The sequence below is a fragment of the Alligator sinensis genome, unplaced genomic scaffold (assembly GCF_000455745.1).
Source record: "Alligator sinensis unplaced genomic scaffold, ASM45574v1 scaffold1510_1, whole genome shotgun sequence".
Taxonomy (NCBI): Eukaryota; Metazoa; Chordata; order Crocodylia; family Alligatoridae; genus Alligator; species Alligator sinensis.
This window is the reverse complement of record NW_005842654.1, coordinates 816008-842621: the sequence shown is the minus strand read 5'-3', so window position 1 is coordinate 842621 and position 26614 is coordinate 816008. Positions and strand designations below refer to the sequence as shown.

The following is a 26614-nucleotide window of genomic DNA, read 5'->3' as shown; positions in this document are numbered from 1 at the left end:
ATCTTGGGTCATTAAAAACAATTGCAGTTGCCATCGTGGGTCATCAAATACTTTCGGTTTTACTTAATGCTCAGTTTTTCAGGAACCAATTAAGAGCGCTAAGCAGGGGTTGCCTGTACTATTTTTTCAGAATGAGAACCCAACAATTAAACCAGCCAACAATAAACAGTAAAACAAATGTAAGTCATTTCAGAATGGTTCAGTATTTCAACTTCCAAAGCAGGTGCTTTGCCAAATTCTCCAACTATTGCAGCATATGGCATGTTAAGACGAAAAAGTAATGCCCCAAAGAAAAGATAAGAAAACATATTTCAATTTAAGCATGATCATCTATCCCTCAATGCCTATCAGTTTAAACTCAAAATTTATTACTCTCTTGTACAAACCAGCTGCTAATTTACTTTTATTAGAGAATTTTTTTCTCCATTTTTTACACTAGGAATGCTCAATAATACACAGGAAAAGAAGATTTGTGTGACATGAACTTATTTCATGCTACCCACGTTATTTTATTATGGCACTCATTTGGTTGCACTGTATTTTCCACTTTGCAAATGAGGAAAAATAAGAGGATGAGTACATGCTCTCATGTTTAAAAATGCTACTACTAAGACAGGAACACTAATTTATCTGCCTAAAATACAGCATGTGTTGAGACATCTTCTTCCAGCTACTTAATTTAAGTAGATAAATCCTCAATGAGAAGCAGCTCTGTATTTTAATAGAGTATGTTGCATTGTACACACCATACAGCCTGGCTTGTCAAAGAAATTACTGTATTTGAGTTCACTTGTTTATATATACTCAGACAATACTTAACAATAACCTGTAAATTTTAAACCATTTTTTTTTATTATGAAGCAAAATCAACACTGGCTCTGGCATTGATACAGTTAGACATGTACATGTGTACCTGAAATAGCAAGATTGTGCATTCATTCTTATTTGCTTCAGTAAATTTACTTCAGTACCACATATGAACTTCATCCCTGTAGTAAGTTAGTGAAGAAAATTTCCTTAATTTTTACTGCTTCAGCAGAGGGTAAAGGCAGGATCCCTTTAGTTTTTTTACATTCCATGCTCCAGATATTAACACATTTGCATTAGCCTATTTTTTTAAGTGCAGAATATTAATAAAGAAAATGGTGTCGACTGGGAGTGATACACAAATGCTTCCAAGACCTCTTCAAAAAGTATGTATTTACAAATTGTTTAACTACCACCAAATGTCTCCCCACTGCAAGATATAACTAGGTTAGGTTTGCTTCAGCTGGGGGGTGGGGAGGAGGAGAAAGGGAAGCAACCATAGTCCTTAGCACTGACTGACTGCAATGCTCTGCTAGTGCAAGGAGCAAGTATATGCAAAGGCATCCAGGACTTTGGAAGTTCAAGGCCATACAGAAATAATGCATTTGTTTCAAATCTCTCTGTTCTAATCCAGTTCTATTTTAATACTTTTAGGTTACTTGCCCATTTAGTGGTGAGAACTGCACAACTAAATGGACTTATAATATGAACATTAAAGTCCAGCCATGTGGTTTCAGACAAACTCTGGTTCTGCAGTAGCATATTTATTCTAACAGTACTGTTGGTTAAGTGCTATAGATCCCACTCTCAACACAGTTTGGGAAAGTGTGCGCAATACAGATAAAAGAATATACACAAGCCGCAGAATCCTGACATTAACCATTTTAATAGCTGGGTAAGATTATGCTGGCAAAGATATTTTTACGTTATACTCGTATTAAAACCTCAGCATTATAAAATAATTTGTACTGACATCTCAAATGATAGGGCCATAAAATCTGTATATAAATGCAATTAATATGCCTGCTCTGAAGCCATTTTTCAAAACTTGATGAAAATAGGTATTTTAAAACATTCACCACAGTAAGCAAAAATAGGATGGTAATACTGGGGGAGACCCTCTAAGGCCAATTTCTGCAGTTCTCAAAGCCAGTGGAAGTTCAGCTATTAACTTCAACAGGACCAAGATTTGGTCCTCACTGAAGCACCCAAGATATTTGTTAAAGGGTCCTGCTACACGTTTAAATTAAGGTAGGGCAGAAACAAGCTATAAAGTTGTTACACATCTTCAAGCACTAATTTTGTAGCAGGTTGGCTCTTAATAGCTGGATGGACATTTTAATGCAGTGATAATTACTTTGCACATGTGGCCTATCTAAATAAATTGTACAATTAACCAGTTAATTACATGATAATTATTTTGCAGGTGTGGTTGGTTTTATAATACACTTGTGGCCAATCTAAATTTATTATGCAATTAACCGGTCAATCACACAATATAAGTAATGTGTGGCAAAGTTACATTAGAGAACATAAAGCCTCTGGAGGTTTTAAATAAGATTTTTTTTATTTTTTTTTTTAAACCACAGAGTCTTTATCTACTACCACATTAATTATTGGAGACTAAAATTAGCTTTGCAAGTAAAAGACAACACATACTATTGACATTTTAAAGCAGTGTTTGTGCTTGTAATTTGGTTAATTGATTTCCTACCTGACAGAACTTGAAACGATTGAGACACAGCTCGCCATCATCCTTCCCTGCACATGCCCATCCAAACTGCAGACTGATGACAAATTTTTCAGGGTCTTCTTCCTTCAGTTAAACACATACAGTTGTCACTGCTACCTTCTCAACATACAGTATTTACTATAAAGGCACTAAATACTTGTTGACAATACCCTAGCTATTTGAACTTTTATCCTCAATACAAATAAAAACAACATATTTGCATGTCCTACAAATGTGAAAAGCAATGGCCTTTTGTAATCTCACAACAGTTTATAAAAAGGTACTGTACTAATATGACAGGTAATTAGCAGAACCAAACATTAGCTACTGTGGATTAGACATGCACATCTGGAATTAACAGTCAAAGTCTTGTGAACAGGATGTAGCCACATGGATCATACTCTTTAGAAATATTTTAAAACAACATGCTGTCTTGTCTTATGCCTCAGGCTCCTGTGCCCGTGTTATCTAGTCAGATCTAGTGATGACTAATCTTGGCTTTTCTTTATAAAAACCTTTTGTTGCAATGGGGAAAGAAGTCATCTTGAGATTCTCTTGCCTCAACAATTTGAGCAAGGGGTAACTGCCAAGAGAGCAATCAGGTCCCAAAAGAAAAAAAAAAAAGTGTATAAAACCCGAGACTTTGCCCTTCAGCTTCTATAAAATGTCTTTCCCACCACTTTGTTTCATCTCATTTCAGCCCTCTGTATTCATGTGTGTGTTGATCACATACTCTACACTTTGGGAAGGCAGAAAGAGGATTAAAGCTGGGTAAAATACTTGTACCCAGTTTTAAGTACACTCATATTGAACATGGGTTTGAGGATCTACTTGCTTTTCACATCTGGAGAGGAAGGAAGGAGCAGGAGTGGGGGCGGGGTTGGGATGAAGGGACTCAGGCTGTAAGGAAATTCACTTACATCAGTGGAACATCCTTCTCTATCTGTCAGACAACTGCACCTTACCCCAGAACTTCTGGGGATCCTTTATTATTACCATTATGAGAGTTACTGTTGCTTCTTGAGTTCTATACTCTCACTATCCATCTTTGCAGGGGAAGCAGAGACAGCTGACAGGCACCCTTGCTTCTTCTAATGTGCAGTTTTCTGGGGGACAGGGAGGGGATGCCCTTCCTTTTCTGTTGCATCAACCCATTGAAGAATAGGATTAGAAAAGCCACTTAATTCTTGTTCTGTTACCAATAGAGAATCCCTTAGACTGGCCACCATAAATGCTAAGCATTGTTGCCTATGCTCTCTCTCTCTCTCTCGGCCATACAGGAGACTCTAGAGTACGATAATGGAGAGGTAATAACTAGTGGCAACTTGTCTAAATTTTGAAGACGCAATATCTCTAAACAGTAAGCCAGGAGCAATGCCATCATGGGATGAATCTGTGCTGCAACTGTAGGCTTCACTATTCAATCACTAAAGGGAAAATCATTCTAAGCTTTCTGTCTCAGAGCTTCATCTTGCAGTGTCCTCAAAACAGCACCCCACAAAAGACTGTTTGGAATTGGTTGTCCAGGGATACAGCAAAGCAGAAGCAAATGAGAAAGCACTATTATATTATATCAGTAGAATTTCCCTGCTTACCCACATGTGTCCCAGGAGTGATGCATCTGGGTAAGTGGGGAAAGCGAGGCAGGTGCTCCAAAGGCTTGAGGGGGGCAATCCTGCCCAGGAAAGCCTGGGGTGTACAGGACCGGCACCTCAAACCTAAGGTGCCCCTGCCCCAGGGAGGCTAGAGAGCCCAGGCAGCTTCATACTGTCTGAGCTCTTCCACCATTAGTAAACAGATGTGGACCACAATAAAGCAGCCCAATTTATTACTACTTTGAGCATTTGTGGTGCAACAGAAGGTATGGATGTCTATTTACATTCACTTTGTGGTGCTATAAAAATTATTCTGATGGCACAAAGGTGACAACTGTTTCCACCCTAAGCGCATCACTATGACCAGTATTTTGAATTCTAACACTATAATCCATGTAAATACACAAGTCAGGGAAAAATTAAAACACTTTCTGAGAATCCTATAGAAGGCCAGGTTGCCTGATGAACAAAACAGTCCAAATGTCTAGCTTGTGATCTTCAAGACTACTGCCTTATTAAAACCAAAATGAGACATTTTATAATGCCAAATCTAGTCAACTGTTCAGCATGTAGTCTATTATAAGACCTCAAAAGAAGAATGGCTCCAGACTATTTACCACTTAACAGTTCCCAGTTTCTTAGATCTAGTTACTGAGTTCACAGTTGGGCAATGTATTCCATGTTCTAACTTGGAAACCATTTAAACTCTTCAAAAGGCATAAGACCTAAATATTGGGAGGGCAAGTCTTAGCAGTTCTTGAGGGCTAAAATGCTACATGTATTAATCATTTTCTAAAAACCTTCTTCTAGATATTTATTTTATGGGTATGTGAAATAAAGAAACCCCTAAAATACTGAACTTTTCAGCTCTGCCTTACTTTTCATAATAGCACACATTCTTTGCCAATGTTTCCTTTGCCTACATAATTGGGCTGCACGCTGCATACCTATAGTAACCACTTTTGCCCACCATAAAGATGGCTGTATTTGGATGGTGCTGCAGTTTGGAGTATACTGAATAAAGGAGGTAATATTTTTGTCTGGTAAGATTCCCCCAAGTCATGCAACTGTTAAATCAATTTTAAGTGCAACATTTCTAGGTTGCATCTGAATGGGATGGTTTTTATCACTTAAGTAAATACAGGACAGTATTGCTTTCTAAAGGATGTAATCCTGCAGAAGCATCGTAAAGAAAGATACAGAAAAAAACAACCACGGGCTATAAAATCCAATAGTTCACAATTCACTAAAGAAACAGAATCAAAATACATACATTTTCGAAGTGCACCCTGCCATACAGGTATTGGTATATTTGATCAAGTTCACATACATCTACTAGCCAAATAATAATACATGCAAGAACACATGCACACAGAGCCTGTCCTTCCACTGATTAAGAAATTTTAAATGTACAACTTTCTACCTTTACCAAAAATCTTTAGTTTTAGTTTTATTTTCCTTAATATCAACAACATTGAGTTTGATCTCAGAACTACCAGAATAAATACAATGTAGTTCTATCTGCACTATTCATTGAGGCCAAACATTTGCCCAATTATTACAACAATAATTGAAATAAAAGAAACTTCACTACAAGAAACATTTTTTGTTGTTAATAAACCCCAGAAATCTTTCATAATACCATCTTCTATAAAAAAAGGCCACTACACCGCACACCAACAGATATCTTCAAAACAGAGCACACTGACCCATAAGTATTAATTTCCAATCTCAATTTTTTTGTGTGTGTGTATATATCATAAAGCCCATCAACTGCCACATTTAACGTTCACTCTATCTCCCAGTGAAAAAAGCTCAGGCATACTGAAGAACTGTCAAACCACATACTGTGCCATGAACACAAAGAGAGAAATTTTAGCTACTTACAAACTTCCTCTTCTTGGAAGGCTCAGTTCTTTCTGTAAAAAAAGAAAAGATTATGTCAAGTTAAAATAATCGTATAACAGGAAATACCGAGTTTTGAACAACATACTGCCCCCTTCATCTCAAAAATTCTGTACAGACAGCACCAATGTTTTGAATACAATACAAGATTATACAAATTGTGCATCATTTTTATGCTGCATTTTACCATTTGAAATATTAGCTTTCCCCAGTGCTAACATTGGGAAAGTTCACTAGTCTTTGTGACAGTAACATTCAATTACTGCACTTCAAAACAGAGTAGAATCTTAGTCAGATTCACCACCCATTGTCTGCAAAAACAGGTGAGACTTTTCAGTATTTGACAAGACTCTAGGCAATCAGTCAAATACAAGGACACTACATCATTGTCATGACATGTACAACTTAACCAGTTATAATTCATACAACATTCTTCAACGATGCTCTAGAAAGCACCATTTTAATTAGTAAAGTCTTAAGATAAGGCATCCTTCAGTAACCTTTTACAAACCTTGCATTGAGAACTGGAATTAAACTACAGTTTGGTGAGAATTACTAGGATTGTGCATTGACTAAATGCTAATTAATTAGGAGCGACTGTACCTAGTATGTGTTTTACTAGTATTTTGGGGCAGAGGATGCTAGACACAAGACCCACTTGATCCCGGCCATCAAATCCAAGTATAATGCATCTCCTAAATGGGCTATCTATATTAGATAGATTACATTAGTGGTTCTCAAACTTTATTTTCCATGGACCACTTGAAAATTGCTGAGGGTCTCAGCGGACCACTTAATCTCCATCGTCAGAAAAAATAAATCAAGTGTAGGGCCAAGTACAGATATTCTCGATTGTTCCGCAACCTGTCTGCGGATCACCTGAATGGAGCTTGCAGACCAGTGGTGGTCCACGGACAACAGTTTGAGAACCTCTGGATTACATCATTTTCATGTTCTGCTTTCACATTTCTCTTATGCTTTGTGTTTCCGGTTTCCTTCCTTTACTTCCTTCCATTTCTGCCATTAGTGTTATATCCAAACACTACATCTGTTGAGTTGTCTTTGTAATCTTCTTCAGCACAGAGTATAACTTGTAGTTAAAATGCAAGGGCAGTCATCTGACCTATACGGACAACAATTCAATTAGTTGATTTGGATCACTGCCCCGATTCGAATCGGCTGGATCCGAATCTGAAAATTAGCTGCTGATTTGGAGAATGAGCGATTCGGCCATAAACACAGCTTTACATGTTTTTTCTACATACCTTGAGGTACCAGGCGTGGCTCATGAATACTGAGATGGTGGGGCAGATGGAGCATCCCACAGGAGCATTGGGGGACCCCCCACATGCTCGGCAGCGGACCTGGAAGTGGACTGGAAGTACTTCTGGTACACTTCTGTTCTGGGTCCGCCGTGCCCCTGCGCCACACCCCACATGCCAGCCCCTGCTGGCTTGGCGATCAGCCACGGGGGGACCCCGGGTTCCCCCCGACCCAGGAGGCACCATTTGCCAAGCTGGGGGTGCAGGGGGGGAGTCCCCCACGTACCCCGTGGTAGACCTGGAAGTGGACCACAAGTGCTTCTGATCCACTTCCAGGTCCACAGCTGAACACGCTGGGGACACCCGCCCCCCACCCCATGCTCCTGTGGGATGCTCCATCCACCCCACCATCTCTGTTCAGCTGCCAGGTACCTTGAGATACGTAGAAAAAAACATTTAAAGCTGTCTACATACGAATTGATTCAGAGGGTTCTGATTCAATTTGGAGAGATTAAAGGGTCTCCTCATTCGATTCAGAGATTCGGCCACCAAATCAGGCTGAATTGAATCAGCGACCGAAGCTTCGCACAGCCCTAATGGACAGCAACCAATACAAAGTTGACCAAATTCTATGAGCAAAGTTTACATGTTTGTAGCCTGTCAGGTGTCTAAAGACTGCATGTAATTTAACACAATTGTGGCTTGTATGCAAAAATCAGTTCCATATACTTTATCTTCCTTGGCAGACAAATTAAAGGTTTTCTAGAGCTTACCAACATTAGTAATAAAACTGTAGATGATCATCATGGTCCTCAGGGTACACTGTAATCGCATTAACTGCCTGGGCCTTACCATGGGCACCTTTGCCCTACTGTCTTCTACTGTAGAAGCCTCCATTACAGAGAAATCATTAAGGACAATCAGCAGACAATAAAGACGTACCAAGTGATGCTGACAGCTCTGACAAAGTAAATTTCACACCCAAGTTATTTTTACACAGATGGATCTCATTTGAAGCAGAGCACTGCAAATACCACTTTTAAAGCATGGATTTAAAAATAAAAAGCATGACAATTCCAGTAAGTAGCTAGCCAAAAATAAATGAATAAATAGAACAACTTCCTTTCTAGACAATTTCTTTATCATCACACTTCCCACATATCACAGCAACACATCAGTTCTTTCACATTTCTCAGAGGCACAAATACCCCAATACAGAAAATTTCACCACAAGTCAAAACACAATTTACTACCATTTTTCTTCCCCCCACCCCATCTCACCCCACCCCAAAATGTTTTGCTACAACTGTAATTTGTTCAGAGGGTCACAGTTCATTGCTCTTAATATTTCACATCTATTCGGGCCAGAATTGCCAACCCATGACATTTTTTTCTACTAACAATCTGCAAAGTTTCACTGATAACCAACACTTTTTTACTGACATATGTTTTACATAATGTAAATTTAAGTCTCCTGCCAAGCCCTGGACAAGGATTGGGATCAAACCACAGTAAAAAAAGTTTGAAAATTATCAGCAAAATAAATTAATTAATTGATTAATTAATTAATCAATCAATCAATCTTGGGTTGGTAACCAAAGTTCTGTTTTCCTAGCCTTTATCTTTAGGTTACTTACCCCGGTCAATTTGCTAATTTAAAAAGGTGTTTTATGAAGTAAGCTAGAGTTTGTGACTAGAGTAAGCTGATCCCATCAAGCTAATTGAACTAATAGTAAATACTACCATCATGGAAAACAAACAAATTCAGTCTAAATCAGAATGTTTTCAGTGAATTTACATAAAATCTTATTTCCCACTATTCTGCATCAGTATTATGAAAACTATATCAAAATCTAAGAAATATTTCCAGTTAAGATAACGTATAAATGGAGCTTAATCAGTTAAAGTGAAAAATAGTTATTATACTCATGCAGTAGACTACATTTTCTCCTATGAGTTACTGCCCCAGGGTCTCCTACATCCTGGTACTGCTGACTACACCCAACACCATGCTGCCCCAACCAGTCCACTCCCCAGCCTACCTCTGCCACTCCTTCTACCCAAGCATGAACCCCCCCAAAGAAGGACCACCATTTGCCCACCTGACACCTACAAGCATTACAAACAGATGGAAAGCAGCAGTAGCACCCACACATGGCTAGGGTAGGAGGGCAGTTAGAGAGGGAGCCACAAAGCCCTGAAACAAGCTACTTTCAGGGTATTGCACTCCTGTTCAGGCACCAAATGGCAGTGCTGTGATGTCTTTGCTTCAGCAACCATAGTGCATGCAACTTGCTTTCCAACCATGGAGCTTCAGTAGCTCCATGATTTTACAGAGCTAATTTTGTGGAGTTATATTTGCTCTGCAATTTACAGACAGCAGGTTTTTTTAATAGAATTGACAGGCATTTTCAGCCTAATTATTTATCCATATCCATATCCATAGTGTCCATAAATTTACAGACAGTTGGCAACCCTGCTTATGGCTTATCTACATTATGGATTCTTGCATAAAAAGTTTCTGGATCAGTGAATGCTGAGTATCTTTTACTCAAGGTGAGTTAGACCAGGCGCATTCCTCCCCTTGTTCTGTTACAGTCCATCTTCACTGGGAGTTTACACCATGCAGATACATAGTAACATCCCTCACATAGGCATGTGAAAAGGTCAGTATTATTACACAAACTGAAGCAGAAAATTATTTTGATTGAATTATACAGCTCTTTCATTCGCAACCAAGGAAAAAGTGATGAATAATGAATATAGAAAACATCCTAATTCTTCACTTTGGAATGCTGGGTTGAAATTTTGGTTGTGCTGAAAATGAAGTATAATTAGCTAGCAGCTCCTGTGGCAGGCCAGTAGCCACTCACCTCACTGCGCCCAACCACCTGTCAAGCTCTGGGTGCCTCCCTGGGGCACCTCATATCTGGCCAACCCCCTTCCTGGAGCACACTCACAAGTCTGGGGGTAACACTGCCACAACTCATGAGTCTCGATCTGTTAGTGGCTCTGCCTCATAAGGTACACAGGCTTTATAGACCTGAAGTGGGTACTCAACCCACTGCAAGAATTTGGGACACTTTCTTTAGTCTGAAGAACAAAAAGTGGTCTCCCTTAGTCAGCCAGACCAAGGGGACTCCAAAGCATAATCTAGACCCTTTCCCAATAAGTCTCCCAGGCTAGGTACAGAGGAGAACTTTACTGATTACAAGGAATAGGTTTGAAACAGCTTACAGGGTAGATCAATATCGCAGAAATACCTTAGAGCAAACAGGGTGGTTGGGTAGCCTTTGATAATGCATCTGAGTTACTGCAAGCTATATATCTAGTTAGATGTCAAGTAGCTTACTCACAAGTATCATCCAGCGGCAGGTGGAGATTTCCTCTGGAGGCAGGCAGTTTATTGACCATGAGTTTCAAGAGAGAGAGATAGAGAACTGCTGAGCTTCAGCTGCTCTCAGTGTCTTTATCATGGCTGCTGCCCCTCCCCCTGGGCAGTCTTTAACTTATATAGACTTTATGACCTCATTTACCTGATCCAATGAAGGTCAGCAGTTGTTGGCTGCCAGCCAACAATTTGAAATACGTCACTGGTTGCCGGGTAGACTGGCAGGGTCCCCCCCCCCCCCCCCCCCCCATCTTGATATCATTGCTTAGAACAATAGAGGGTTTAAACCCCCACCCAGGTGTGTGGGGCCAGCCACGTAGGTAGAGAGAACAGGTTTCCCCCTCCCTCTGGAATATATCCAGCTCAGGTTACATCTCAGGGTTACCTGAAGCAGATGGAGGAAGGGGTGCCTGCCCTCTACAGTGACCATGGTAACCAAACTGTCAGATAGGTAATAAGCCTGATAGCAGAGTTTGGGGACAGACTCAGATGGCATTCTGCCACAGCTCCCAGGCATCAAAATGTTTTGGCTAAACATCAAGGACTGAGGTTTGCATGGGCTGGAAGACAAAGGCAACTTTAGGCCAAACTTTGTGGCCCCCAGACCTGGAATCACAGAATCACTGGACAATTCTCCAACATACAATATCTTCTTCATGTTTGCTGCTTATGACAAAGGAAGTATTCCAGCAGCCAAAAATCACCAGGACAGACACCACATCAACATGTCCTTAGTCTCTACTGCCCTCAAAGGAACCCCGAGCAAGTTAAAATGGAGTGACACAAAGTAGGCTAAATGCACCACAGAATCTTTTTTTGCACAAGGAAATGTTTCCCCTTCCACTGTGTTCTGAAAACTTATGACTATATTAAGCTTTGTTTTTGATAGGTTCAAGGAGATTTGTACAAGTCTTTGCTAAATTGCTTTGAAGGTGCAATGAGGACTATGTATAAATGATTTAATTATGGTAATCATTAAGCAGTGGTAGATTCATAATACAACACTAATAATAAAATCTTCTCTGTATTTGCAAAAGTATAAAAGCTTTTTTTTAGGTATATAATAATTTCAAATTCTAAATTTCAATACATCCTACGGTCTCTTCAGGTATGTGAAATTTAGGTTATCCCAAGCAATCTTAAGGCACAGAAGATTGTAGATGCCCATTTATATAAAAACAATTGATAAAAAAGTTATATCAACTATTACTTACCTATGCACTTCCAGTTAGTAAAGGAAAGATTCTGACCTACAACTGGGTTTAAATAAAAAGAATATACACCACAGAGGTGACTCACGAAACAGTACAAAATCTTTTAGTTATTTACCTATTACTAGTAAATTACAGTAAATTCAAAATATTGATCTACATACCTTTATATGGGGAAGTGGAGAAAACAGTCCCACTGACTTATTGATTTCTGAGAATTGGACCCTGACACAAGAAATAAGAGCTACAATGATCATAAACTGCTAAAAAAAGATAGCTAATGTTGATACAGAACAGCTTTTAGAACTATAGTAAATGTTTCATCTTTCAACAATAGTCTCAAGGTTTTCCAATATTGAAAAGTCTGATCTTTGAGGTTTTTCAGCTGTCAAATTGCTTCATAAAAAATCTTTTCAAGTAAATATCAATAATGCATTTTTAAGTGAAAAATAATGTTTTATCTTCTGCAATACTTATCGGGGCAATTCTACCCCTTTGGACTACCCAACCCTAAATGAGAATGAATGTAGGAAGACATTCAGAGAACTCAACAGGTGTAAACATATTGTGCTCATCATGATACAGAAATAAGCCCAAGGTTTCATAATACGCAGTTCTCTCTCCTATCTAGTTCCCCATAGCAGGGGTTGGTTTTGGCATGGAGAGAAAAGGGAAGTCTTTGTATTTAATTCTACCTGTATTGCTGTTGAATGTAATTAAAGACAAAGATGGACCTTGCATTTCCATCCATGTATAGACCATGATCATTCTGGTGTCTCAAGGAAGTAATTTATTGAATCATAGACATGCCATTAAGAAAACTGTTTAATAAGATTAATGATAAATCAAGCCATTATGTTCAATAAACATCCTTCTAAAATGAAGATTGAACATTTTATTTAATTTTCTAATCACTTCACTCTTGAAATACAAAGAAGTATCCATTACTCAGGATGCAAACCATTTTTAAATGTGGCTGATCTAATATCAAGAAATTGCCTCATTAAACATCTTTCTCCTCCTATGTAAAACCCATGGATTTTGAAAAGTGAGCAGCAATTTTGGACATGCAGCTTTAGATATCTTTAAACTGCTAGATTCATCAAAGGGGGAGTTTTTAGCACTTTCTTCCAGAGGACTAGGGCCTCTATTTGTAAACCAGAAGTGTTCTTATTTAGGTCAAATTTATTCTGGTTTGTCCTTTATGAACTATCATGATTTGATCTTTCTCTGCTTTTTCCTCAGAAATTCTAATGTAATGAGTCTCAGTGTCCCATCTTGTACTTGTTTTCAGTAATACAGATTTAGTCCAACCTTTGCTGATTATATAAATGTCTACTCTAAGCTTCTGTCTCTATTGTCTTCTGATGCTTAAGGCATTGGTATTTCTTACAGTTCCTGCCTTGGATTTGAAGGACCCTGTGTTCTTCCACCTCATTAATAGATATATTCATTAGGTTACCAGGTTTCTTTGCTTAGTTTGGAGGTTTGTAAGCAGATAAAATAATTAAATCATATAGCACTGAAGCACCAGCTTCCAAAGCTTGAATATATGAATTAACATATGTGGCTTTTCTTCTTCATCTACAGATAGACAGCACTATCAAGTATCCATGATGTCTTTTTTTTTTTTTTTTTTTTTTAAGAAAGGATGCAAGGGGGGATTTAAATATCTGAACTGTGGCCCTAACTCTATGAAAGATATTTTTCTAAATCTTCACTTTCTCCTCTCATCCAGTGTTAATAAATCAACTGGTGAACCAAGCTAAACATACCAGCAGAAAACTAATGCAAATTTTACTAGGATGTAGATGTGAAGAAAGAGCCACTTACGTTCCAATTTAAACATGAAGAGGCCACTTTGGTTCTTTCCTCAGTGTCATACATTTTATACTACAATTTCTTTTTGTTTCTTCAGCTAACTTCCCCATATTAATTTTACTACAGTCACTGCTGACAGCCCCTTTCAGAGAAGAAATTTATCTGTGGATCAGCTCCAGAGGTATTGAAAAGTAATGTGAAGGGAATACCCAGAAGTCTACTTAAACCTAGGCATTATCCATTTAAATGCAAATTAACAGGATGGAAGAGATATTTACTTTTTATATATGTAGTTTTCTAAAACATGCAAAAAAAAAAAAAAAATCAATGGCTTTATGTACAACATGGCCAATTCAAATAATCAATAAGTGGCTTACCACAGATGAATTGGGTCCTGGGGCAACAAAGATTTATAACAGACTAAACAAATTTAGTAAACAGTTGGGAGCTAGATTTGTTTCACTCTGCATACGATATGTTTAAAGGCTTTCTTAGCATTTGAACAAATTGATACCTAGGGAGTAACAGTGTATTTTGGACTGATGCCTTCTGAAAGCAGAAAGGATCTTTGTTGATCAGTTGACCACATTTTTTCCTCAGTTCCTTTGATGGAAGGGCATGTAACATGATTCAGAAGGAGCACTGAACTTGCTCTTAAGAATTATCTTGGTACTCAGTTGATGTCCCTAAAATCATCTGGTGTTAAAATTTGGGGAACAGATGCACCAAAATGAAAGAGAAAAGCAGGTCCAATACTTCTTTGGCCAGTTTTCAATTTCAATCAAAAAGTACCATAAGTTCCTGATTGCTTAGTAGCAGCAGAAAAAAAAGTTCCTCCTAATCAAATGCACTCTATCCTTTGATTAAACTTGAATTAGCCATTTCTAAAAATGGATGCAATGTAGTTGGTAACACTTCTGTATTTGCCTTAAAATCACATCCTGAAACTAGAAAGGGGCTCATACATGTGTTTTTAAGGAAATCTAATGTTCTGGTATTAAATATTAAGACAGATACTGAAGTATTATTCAGGCCTTCCTATGATATTAGCTAACTTTATCCTCTCATATTTCAAGTTCTCAGCTGAAAGCAGCAGTGGCTATCCAAATGAACTCTGTTTCTTTACAACTATAATGTAATGAAGATTACTTAGACAGCAGCTACTACTATTAACAAAATATGAAAGCCTCTCAAATCAAAAGTATAAACCCCTTTCAAAAGGAAGGATTTTTGCTACTTATCAACATGAGCACAGTAAATCTTAGTGTGTGCTCAGGACATGTTATAACCATTTTGTTGCCTTTATTTTAATGTCATCTTTTTAAAAGAACTCTCAGTAAAAAAAACAAGATAAAATAAATTACTAATGAGACAAGGAATATTGGTTAGATTTGCTACCTGTGATATCACATTCTATACAGGGTCTTCATAAAGTCCTTGTGCACTTTTAAACTTTAATAACTTAGGTTGTACACAAGGATTTTATAAAAACCCTGTATTTTGTTCATCTGACTTATTGGAAAATAACCATGTTTCTTAACTAAAAAGTGTGGAAAATTATGATTGAATTTTCCATTTCACAGTACATGAAATCATTTAGTCTAACACTCTGTGTTAGAAAACTCACGCTCCATCCTGACTTCCTGTTGCACACTATTTCACCTATTGGCAATGTACCATATCATTGCACAGGTGGGAGACTAGTAAACACAGCCAAACATTAGAAAAACATATAGGTCATATAGAATTCCAGCTACTATCAACACAAATATTCTCATCCTTATACTTCAAAAGTGCTAAGTACTTTATGATAAATACATGCAAGACATAGCGCCAGCTGGTCATACAACTGTTCAGCTTAAATATAAAACCCAGTATTGTTTTTCAACATTTTGCAACTGGAAAAAAACAACACCAGCAACACATTGCAGTAAAGCCAAGGATGTGTCTGGGCTTTGTTCATTAGGGATGGAAGATCTCACAGATGCTTGCAAGGGAACCAACATCAGCATTTGTACAACTTTACCAAACATACCTGGAGCATCATGCCTGTATGAGCCAAGCAGTCTTATTTTTTCCAATCTAAGATTATGATAAAAGGCTATTTCTCCACAACGCATTATGAAAAGTATTCAGTTGATAGCTGTTCTTAAATGGGCATTCCATTATCTAACTACCAGCGTGGAAGACAATTAAATGTCTTCTATGTCACTTACATCAGCATATATATTGTTCAGAATTGCAACAGCCTGACTGAGGCCATCTGAACTCGGAGGAAGTTACCCTACATCAAGAGAAAGGTCCAACAGCAGGTGCTTTGGCACCAAGGAGGGTGTTCTTTGTTGTCAAGATCAAGACAGCCACCAGAGATGACTAAATGCCTTCATATGGAGGCAGTTCCACTCAGCTTTGGGGCTCTCCCAAGTATCAACTCTATATACTAAAGACAGGAAGCTAAAATGGATTTAGATGTTGGTGCACTTATCTGAAGAAGCAGAATTCAGGATTTGAATCAGATAAGTCTGGCCAGGGGCTCTTAACACCAACAACAACCAAAATGGGTGAAGTCTCCAGCTATTCTTTGAATGAGAGTGCAGAGGCAAGTTTCTGGGATGGCCATTAAGAAAAAGCTTGTGAACTGCAGAGATTCACTGTTTCATAATCTACATAGAAGATTTTATGCTGGCTTTCAGCAGACACTAGAATATCAGTTTTTCTGTTGAAAAGGCTGAGTTGCACTTGTTATTGGAACAATTTCCTGACCAATATGCAATTAAAGCTCAAAAAATTGTTTTTGTTTAAACTTCAAATTCAACATTTTAATTGGTATTTTTATCATTCAATTTAATAGAACCTCATGATTTTTCTGGGAAGGCACAACAACAGTGTGGGAAAAAAATTAAATTTTAGGGCAAACAGTAGATCCCCATCAAAACTACAGGTAACTGAAGAATACTAAGATACATCACTAGCCCATTTTAGAGCAGTTCAGCCTTATTTTTAGGCCAAAAATAAGACCTGTTTCTAAGAAGGGTCTTTACTATACGTGTATGGTGCTCCACGTAAGCTGAAAGGTGGTTTTCTTCCATAGACCTTTGAAGTGCCCCTTTCTAGTGTCCTGATACTTTTTAGCTATTGTAAACCTCAAGGAATAGTGTTCTTACCACTGCCACCCCTTCCTCCACTATCTTCTCAAATCTCTACTCCACATACCTGCAACACTGCTGCTCCCTTCTTCATAATGTCCCTACCCTTTTCCCCTGACCACCTGTCACATTTGTGGGTGGATGGCTGGCAGATGCTGACAATGTTGGCAAATGGCCATTGATTCACTTATCTGTACCTATAGATCAGCAGGACTAGGCTAAAAGCAGCTTCAGTATGGGGCCACTTCCCTCTGCTCCCCAGTGCTTTCATCCTCATTGCAGAAGACATGGTAAACACCACCCTTCCAGATCCTCTGCTATGCCTACTGCTTTTACTCATTCCCTCATCTTAAATATAGCCTTAACTTTGAATATACTGGCTCTTAAATGTTTACAAATACACACATTCTGTTCAGGATTCTTCCTTCAACAGCTAGAACCACCACTTTGCACTTTTTATAGCACCTTTTCAACCAGTGTTCCCAAAATGCACCCTACCATCTGTTACACCACTGAACACGTTGTAGGCCTTGTAGAAAAGCAACTAGTCCAGGCTTACACAGGACATGCTTCAGGCTCAATTACAACTTCTAAATGTTAGCCAGTTGTTTAGCTCCATGCCTTAGTTCATTTTCTAATGAGAACATTTCAAAGTTCATATAGGAAATCTCAAGGAAGTTTTACCCATAATATCTCAGTAGGGTTGCCCAGAAATGAGTTTCAAATAAATTACTGACTTTTCAAAACTTAATCTATATTTGGTCCAAGATAAATTTACTTTGAAATCCCTGGGAGAAGAGATTTTTGGAACAGAACTTCAAAAAGGACCTGAAGAAACTATTAAAGAGAAAAACATTCTGAATGTAAACAGTCGTGAGTATCCATGGAGGATGAATTACCTGCTTAGCATCAAGCTTCCTGAAAAAGTTTTCTGCTGACTAAAACTTCGTATCATTTTGGAAGCCTGGACCATTTCTAAGTTGAAGGGAGTGTTTAGGAATACACAAACAAAGGGAATTTATAACAAAAAGCTAGTTAAAAGTTAATTACAAAAATACCACTACCTCACCAACATGGCAAGCAAATGTTAAACAAAAAATAATAGAATATCAAGTGAAAGAGAAGACTATGTTTTGAACTTATGATTGATTCTGGACAATGAGGACTCTTACTTTCATAAATATGTAAACACAGTTGTGACGTATCAATTTAGTCAGGATCTAAAGTTTCTTATTTATACTCGTTACTGGACAGAATTTAAAACCATTCTCACCTTACTCATACCTAGGTCCTTAGCTAAAAAGGACAACAGTGGATGGATGCACATCATCTTTCCTCCTACTGAAAGTAAACAAACCAGTAATAAATCCTTTTTTTAAATGTATACCCCAACTTGTTTTTCCCCCTCTATCTGCTAGCCATGAAGTCAAGTGAATTTTATAGTTTTTGTTTAGAAGACCAACATTTTAGGCAAGCTGAAGATTAGGATCCAGAAAACCTTTCAATTCATTGCCATTTTACAGCCAGTTTCTTTTCCCTCATTACCCAACACAGTAGATAGATAGATTTAAGTCAAATTACAGTAAATCAAATCAGCAACTATATTGTTTATTTTATTTTTTAAATTCCTGTTGACCTCTCACTGGTAGTCTTGATTATATTGCGTTAATAAGGTCTAGCATTTTAAATGAAGGGTATGTGATTCTGTCTTTCAATCCATTTTTTTCTTTTGCATTCATGTATGCCAAGACATTTAATAATTAATAGAGGAGAATTAAAGGCAACAGAAGTAACTTTCTATATGACTTGTAAGATTTCCATCTCAACTAACCTCAGTGCCTCCAGAGAAAGAAAGGTCTAACAATAGATGAGACAGGATACAATACCTGCAGGACAAATATCCTCACTTAATTGGTAGATCTAATCAATATGAAAGGAAAAGCTAAAGAGAAGTAGAAAAGAACGTGCAGCTCTATTAGTTCTTAAGCAAGAGAAAAGTGACTTAATCTTAGCTGTTTCCACACTAGAAACTTTTACATAAAATTTTTGCCAGTTCCAGGCCTAGTGCACATGAACTATCCAGCAGTCCAGCTTGACCTACTGGCTTCCAGCATTCCTACCATCATGCTAGGGAAACCTAAGACCCTGGGATAGAGAAAAATCCTTGCACACTTTGGAGAAAGCTATTTTCATTAAAAAGTACAAATATACATGGAATTAATTCAGACATCTAGAACAGAGGTGTTAAATATACAGCACCCCGCTCCACCACCTGCTCCGTAACAGCCCGGAGCCCACAAGTTATGTGGCTCCTCACCACCACCAGTGCCTAACAGCAGCTGAGTGCACAGCCCCAGCCCTGACCTGCCCTACAAGGTGGGTCCACAGCAGGCATGGGCCAGGGCCAAGGCTGGGGCTGTGCACGCAAGTCCTGCCAGTCCCCATGGGGACAAGGCTGGAGTCCAGCCACAGAGCCACCCCAGCCCCACTGTGTGCCTAGAGGTAGTAGGACACACCACAGAGGCCAGATGATGCTCGGGCCAGGTGGGACTTTCTGCAGGCCAGAAAGTCCCTCCATGACCTGGATCCAGCCCGCAGGCTGTATTTTGCCCGCCCCTGTTCTGAAGTGTCACTGGCAGCCACTCACCTCTTCTTTATACTTCCCCATTAAGCTAAGTAATATTGTTTTACCTTTTGAGTTAGGCCCAGTATACCTGCTGTTGTGGTTCAGTGTCAAAATCCTTTTCTGCCATGCTGGAGACAGGTTTGATTCCTGGACATATAATTAAAGCCACTGAAGCACCAGATGTCTAGTTTGGCCTTTGGATTCTGTCTCAGTGGTCTAACAGGGGGATGGAAGGTCTAGGTAGCCTCCACTCCCCCATACTCCTGTTTAGGCATAAATGTCAAAGGCCCTGGGGACCTCTCATGTATACACCATGATCCAGAAGGACAGTTGCCTCCTAGGCCCAATATATGTAAAGTACCATTCAGAAATTCTTTGCATGTCAGTGAAGGTTTAGGAAGATCAGAGATTTATGTAAGTATGAATCTAGTAGTAGCTTAACAAACAGTCTAGCTTCTTTTCCGCTATGGAAGGCTGGTTGCCATAACTTCTCATCCGTTTAAGACCTTGCAGTTCAGGAACTAACAGCTAGCAAGACTTTGATCAATAATAACAACAACAACAACCACCACCACCACCTCTCTCTAGACTTCAAAGTTACCAGCATTTTTTATTGAGATGTAAATGAAAGCATAATCCTAAAAGATTTTCAGTAGCTTGAGAAGTAAATATCTGCTTGTGAATCCTATAGCTCCAGGACACACTGCATCAGCTTGGGAATCTATTTCCTATGTTCCACCTTTATTAGTAGACATTGTAATTCTTAACAATATCTATAAAGGGGCTGTAATGGCTACTACCATGGTGGCACACAGTGTAATTAATTGTGAAGGGCACTCGATCTGGAATTATTTCCAAGTTATTTATAAAAGTAAATATAAATCCACTATCGTTGTACTGTTCTCTCTCTACAGTCAGTTCATTTGGAGGCTGTTATTTGGTGCACAGCAACATCAATGTTTTCTTCAAACTAACAACATTTCAGAGTAATCCTCTTGACCATTGCCAACAGGTGCTCCCAATTTATACTGACAGCTCATCTGGAATAAAGCTTTATTGCTATTATGTATTGAAACACCACAAGATTTTGAAAATAATCTAAACACTCTCTCTTGTCCGTCTCCCCCTTACCCACCAGGTCCTGTATCAAATTGATTTTCAATTTGATGGTTGCCTTTGCTAGCTTCATAAATAACTACTTTATCACGTCCTTTGGATTATTATTCTTACAGCATCTTCTTCACCAGGCTTTACCTTTGTTCATTTGTTGTTCAAATTTGTTATCTACAGAAAATTCCAGTGAACAAATTCTTTGGTCACCCTTCAAGTTAGTTAAATTTCTAAAGCAAGACACCAAGCAAGTATGCAACAGTAACTTTCTGTGAAAACTTACTAAAATCAAGCATACTTAGATTACAGCAACGTTCTTAAAATTTAAAAATTCTACTCATTTTTAGCCTTAAAACCCCCAAAACCCTTCGTTTTTCGAAAACCTGCAGTCATATAAAAAGGAACTAAATGCTATAATGTGTTAAATTGACACCATCAAGCAACACAACTAATTATAGTCACAACATTTAAGAGTACATTTAATAAGTGCAATTTATACACCAGTGGTCTGAAAGACAAATGACAGATAGGCCACCAGGCATGTTAGCCTGAAGTCAGGGTCGATTTGCACCTTATAGACAAACTAAATCAGAGATGTATAGCATAAGCTTTCATGAGCTCAAGCTCACTTCAGCAGACACTGAATGATCTAAATGACAGGTCATATCCTCTCTCTCAAGTATAATATTTGTATGTGGCATGAATGAGGCCAAGTATGAAGTGAGGGTATAATAAGCTAAGATACCAAGAGAGGGGACCATAAGCTTTGTGTAACGTGCAACGCTTTGTATCCTTGCCCCTGTATGGTTTTTTTTTTGGTGGCAGTAAAAAGCCAAAAAATGTAATTAAAAATATTTTAAGATACATGAATGATGCGTCACATTTGTGACTACAATTTATGAATTGTGAAAAGTAGATTAATTAAACAGAACACATAAGCAAAGCAACAAACAAAGCAACATTACCTATAAGTTTTGTTTTTCATAAGTTTGCACATATACTGTAGATCTAAAAGATGGGTCAGAAAGCTTGTAGACAATTTTTAAAAGTTGCAACAGTTATACGTGGATAGATCTTATAAGATAATTATGTGAGTAATAGCAGCTGATATTTCTATCAAAAACATACACTGTTTCTTTGCTACCACTTCAAATATTCTGTTGGTACATCAGTTCATTTTTAAAGCTCTCCTTTAATATATACACTCACTTTTGTAGCTGCTGGTTCCACTAGTCTTTGACGGTGCCGGGCTGAGCTGAAATGGCTCTTCTGAGGCGGCCCTTCCTGACAGTGAATGGAAGAAGGGAAGGGGAAAGAAGAGAAAAAAGGGGAGAGAATGGATCGTGGAGGGGATGGAATGAAGGATGTCAGAGAAGGGAGAGGGAGAGTATTTAACCGAAATGTACTTTCACTAACCTTGTAAGTGCTTTATAAAATATTTCATAGTCTCCCCATAAGCAAATCAGAGAATAATAAAGCTATTTTGCTAGCAATAATCTCATGAGCCTTTCATAAATGTATTTTTGTATATCCACTTAATGAGTTTGCCTACTTATTTATACTCATATTTTGATTTACACATTACAGTTACAAAAGCTTTATCTTGCCCTTAGCAAGTGTTTACATTATCTGTCAGTTTTAATGCCAATTTCAACAAGTGCACAGAAAAAAATATTTATCATTTAACCAATCTGGAATGATATCCCTGTCTCAGATACAGCACCTTCTCTATTAAAATAAACTGTTTTTCTTTTTGGTAAAGAGATTCAGGTTTTCAGATCTTCAAAAGATGAACCAACATTATGCTTTTGAGATTTATGCCGAGTGGGTATGAGAGATTCATACTTTCTTTTGAGAAAAGGTTTAAAATAGGAGGCTTCCATATGTAAAGGACAGGAAGAATTTGAAAGAGCTCTCTTTTTGTAAAAATATAGATACATAATATGTATTACTGGCACAAAATTGTTTAAGGTAATGACTCATTTGCTTTGTGTAGTGATTGCAGTGTTATAACCAGCTGAATGTCCAATAGTTGCAGCAGTTTTCACAAGAATAATTGCTTTGTAGAGGTTGAGTATTATATATAGTCTGTTCTCCTACTCTTGCCATTCCTCTAGGCTGTGCCTTACTGACAGAGATCAAAATAAAGGGATACCATTTTAGAGGGCTGTCTTAAACACATATTCCAGAATAGGTACTAATTTCTTTCGCCCCTCCCCCAGTAAGTTCTTATAAGAGGTTTTAAAAAGTTGTCATCCTTTCAAGGATGTACCATAACGACTTTACCTCAATACACTTTAATTAAAATTGACTAATCAAGAAAAAAGATTAAGAGCTGAGAGAGAAAAGAAAAAAAAAAAAAAGACATACAAAAAAGTAGACGTTGTATACACCTATACCATACAATTTGAAGCTCTGCAAAAAAGGATAAGCCAAAAGGTGCATTCTTTAGTAGTTGCCATAAATAAAGTACATTTTCTTCTCTCTCCTCTGCCCCTTCCTCCTGGTAAGTTAATCAGAATTACATGGTATCCTTTTCTTCTTCTCTTTCCTCTTGATCACCCATGTTATCAGACTGCGGGTACTTTTTTAAGTCCTGTTCCACAAGCTTCTAAATCAGTAACTCTTTACTTCATTCTTAGCATTAAGAATACTCTGTTTTATCACATAGGGATCTTTGACAAATCAAATATTCTATCACAAATATAAAGGTTAATCTTAAACCGGTTTTAGCCATTTTGAAAGCGGGTTACATACACTGAACTTCTCTGTCGTGTTACAGATTGAACCGGTTTCCGATCACTTATACTAGTCTATATATAATTTCTGTCCCTAGCCATGAAGTCACAGAAAAGAAGAACTGGATGTTTCTATTAATGGAGATGACATCCATGCAGAATTCAAAATAGGGAAGGTTTCCATACCCTTCAAGTATTGACATAAAGTTTATATTAGGAGAGGAAGTGGAAGAGGAGAGGAGGGGAGATAAATCCAAGGGCCTTGCAGACATTGCATTTATTGCATTATTAATATTGTGATTAACATGATCATTAATAATATTACACAATTATTAAATAGGATATCTTTCCAGTAAATCAATACTAAATCACAGCCCGATAGTTAGAATCACTTCCACTGGAGGAGGGTTCTTTCTAATGAAATTAAAAAAAACAACCCAGAAGTACAAGGTAAGTAAAGATCTAATGATGCTGTTCAGAAGGTTCAGATGCTACATGATAAACTCCAACATGCCACACCTTCAGCCAATGTGTGGTGTAATAAAATGACAACACAAGTCACAAAAAGATTTCTGATTCCAACAATGGGTGCCTGAACCAGGACCTGGGGCTGCCCCTGCCAGCCCCCTGATCTGGGGCATAGCTGGCCCCTATCCATTTAAAAGCATGCCAGTGCAGCTGCCTGACCACTTATGCGACAGGCATCTGGGGAATCAGAATGCTGCTTGATCTCCACCTGGTGCCACAACTGCTGTGCATGTGGGCATGCAAACATGTATATATTAACAATAATGCCACTAACATTTGTTTGGTGCTCTCATTCTTGTTTGATTCGGGTAACAAAAGAAAGGCTTCTTATACCTACTCTGAAATAGTTTGTTTCAAAAGAAAAAACAAAAAGAAAAAGAAAGCTTGGTAAACTACAGGATTCAGCAACTTATGAATAATGAGAATACCACCACCTTGGGGAAATGAGTCTTTCGAACAGCTAGGTTTAAAAAGAAGGGAAAACGCTGAGTGGAGCTCATCCACCAGCAAAGAGTTAAAAAATATATAGCAGAAGAGTAAAGCAATGCCTATAGGACTCCATACTCCCTCTTCCCACAGCCTCAAAGTAGTAAATCCACTTTGTACTGGTGAGAACAGTGATCAGAAAAGGTGTTCACTTGGACTGACAGAACTTGCACATAACCAGAAACTGGTTTAAACCTGTAACAGAACAGAAGCTCAGTGGACATAAACCAGTTTTAAAATGGCTGAAACTGGTTTAAGATAAACATGGTTGAATGCAGTATCAGACTTAACAGATTTGGGTCAAACCGATTTCTGTCCCAGACCACTTCCTGGTCCAAGTTAAATCATAGTCCTCCAGCATCCCAGAATGCTTTGCATCCCTGGGCTGGGCCTAGCTGGAGCAGTGAGGGCTGGCTGACAAGGGGGGGGGGGCAAGCCCAGCTAGGGATGCAGCCAAGTCTACATGGGGAGAGGCTACCCCACCCCCCGGTGAACCCCAGCTGGAGTCTGGGCCCAGGGAGGGGGGTTAAACACCCCTTCCTCCACTCAAACTTATTTCTGGCTGTAACTGTGAACTACAAATCCCAGAGGCACCTGGAAGCAGAAAGAGAACGTGATGAGCAACTCTGCAGAGTCCTGCTGTTGTAATTCTGGACTGCAAATCCCAGAGACCTCAGGGGCAGCAGGAAGAGGAAGAGGAAGTGAACACACAGCCAGAGAGCCTGCTCTAGTGCCCCCTGGCTTCTGGCCTGAGCCACTGCAAGCATAGATTTCATAGACATTAGGACTGGAAGGGACCTCGCAAGATCATCCAGTCCAGCCCTCTCTGCCCAAGGGGCAGGAAGTCAGCTGGGGTCATATGATCCCAGAAAGATAGGCATCCAAGTGTTTCTTAAAGATGTCCAGAGTAGGTGCTTGCACCACTTCTGGACAGGGAGTCTCTTCCAGACTCTGGGGACCTGGATGGTAAAGCAGTTTTTCCTTATGTCCAGCCTAAAACAGTCTTCCAGGAGTCTGTGACCATTAGACCTCGTCTTCCCTCTTCCTTTGGGGTGCATTGGTGAACAGATGTTCTCCCAGTTCCTAATGCACACCCCTTATATATTTATAGGCTGCCACCAAATCCCCCCATGAGCCTTCCCTTCTCCAGGCTGAAGAGTCCCATGGCGCTCAGCCTCTCCTCATAAGGCCTACTATCTTGTCCTTTAATCATGAGCGTGGCTCTCCTGAAACCAAGGTAAATAGTCTGTTCACTTCTGTTTCAGTTTAATCTGTGCAGCTTAGACTAACCTGCAAAGACCGAATCAATTCAGCATCAGGCTTTTTGATTGTCTGTACCTAGCCCAAAACTAAACACTTTTCTCATCACACCACTACCCCCAAGAAAGTAATTTCTGCTCATAGTTGAATCCATGAGTTCATACAGGTGTAATTAAAAAAAATTCCTCATACCTATTTTTGCTGAGCATCAGTAATGGGGGATGTAAAATTTGAATGACAATAAATGAACTTGCTTCACTGAGGAAAAAAGGATCTTAGGCTGCATACACACATTCAAATAATCTCCTTGTGAAGGAACATCTTGAGAAGCTGGATACCTTCAAGTCATCCGGCCCTGACAATCTACACCCCAGGGTACTCAAGGAGCTGGCGAGCATCATAGCCCAGCCTCCAGCACGGATCTTTGAAAACTCTTGGCACTCTGGTGTAGTGCCCGAAGACTGGAAGAAGGCCAATGTGGTGCCTATCTTCAAGAAAGGGAGGAAAGTGGATTCGGCTAACTCTAGGCCCATCAGCCTGACTTCTATCCTGGGGAAGATCTTAGAAAAGTTTATTAAAGAGGCCATCCTTAATGGACTGGCCGACACCAACATCTTAAGGGATAGCCAGCATGGGTTTGTTGCGGGTAGGTCTTGCTTGACCAATCTCATTTCCTTCTACGACCAGGTGACCTATCACCTGGACAAGGGAGAAGAGATTGATGTCATATATCTTGACTTCAAAAAAGCATTCGATCTGATATCCCACGATCACCTCTTGGAGAAACTGGCCCATTGTCGCCTCGGGTCCACCACGATGCACTGGCTGGAAAATTGGCTCCGTGGTCAGACCCAGAGGGTAGTAATTGATGGAAGTCACTCATCATGGTGTCCTGTGACCAGTGGGGTCCCCCAAGGTTCTGTCCTTGGACCCATATTGTTCAACATCTTCATTAATGATGTGGACACTGGAGTCAGAAGCGGACTGGCCAAGTTC

The 26614-nt window shown here is 39.0% G+C and overlaps 1 protein-coding gene across 1 annotated transcript in view; it reads right to left on the bottom strand.

Annotated features, from left to right (window-relative positions):
• Nucleotides 1-878: 878 nt before the first annotated feature.
• LOC102371847 (microtubule-associated serine/threonine-protein kinase 4-like) overlaps nt 879-26614 on the bottom strand; it is a 154021-nt gene continuing 128285 nt past the window's right edge. The window contains exons 3-6 of the mRNA XM_025215592.1: nt 21816-21890; nt 6022-6053; nt 2522-2623; nt 879-989 (exon numbers count right to left, since the gene is read on the bottom strand). Of these exons, the coding sequence (XP_025071377.1) occupies nt 965-989; nt 2522-2623; nt 6022-6053; nt 21816-21890 (234 nt within the window). The 3' untranslated portion in view covers nt 879-964. The remainder of the gene's footprint in view (nt 990-2521; nt 2624-6021; nt 6054-21815; nt 21891-26614) is intronic.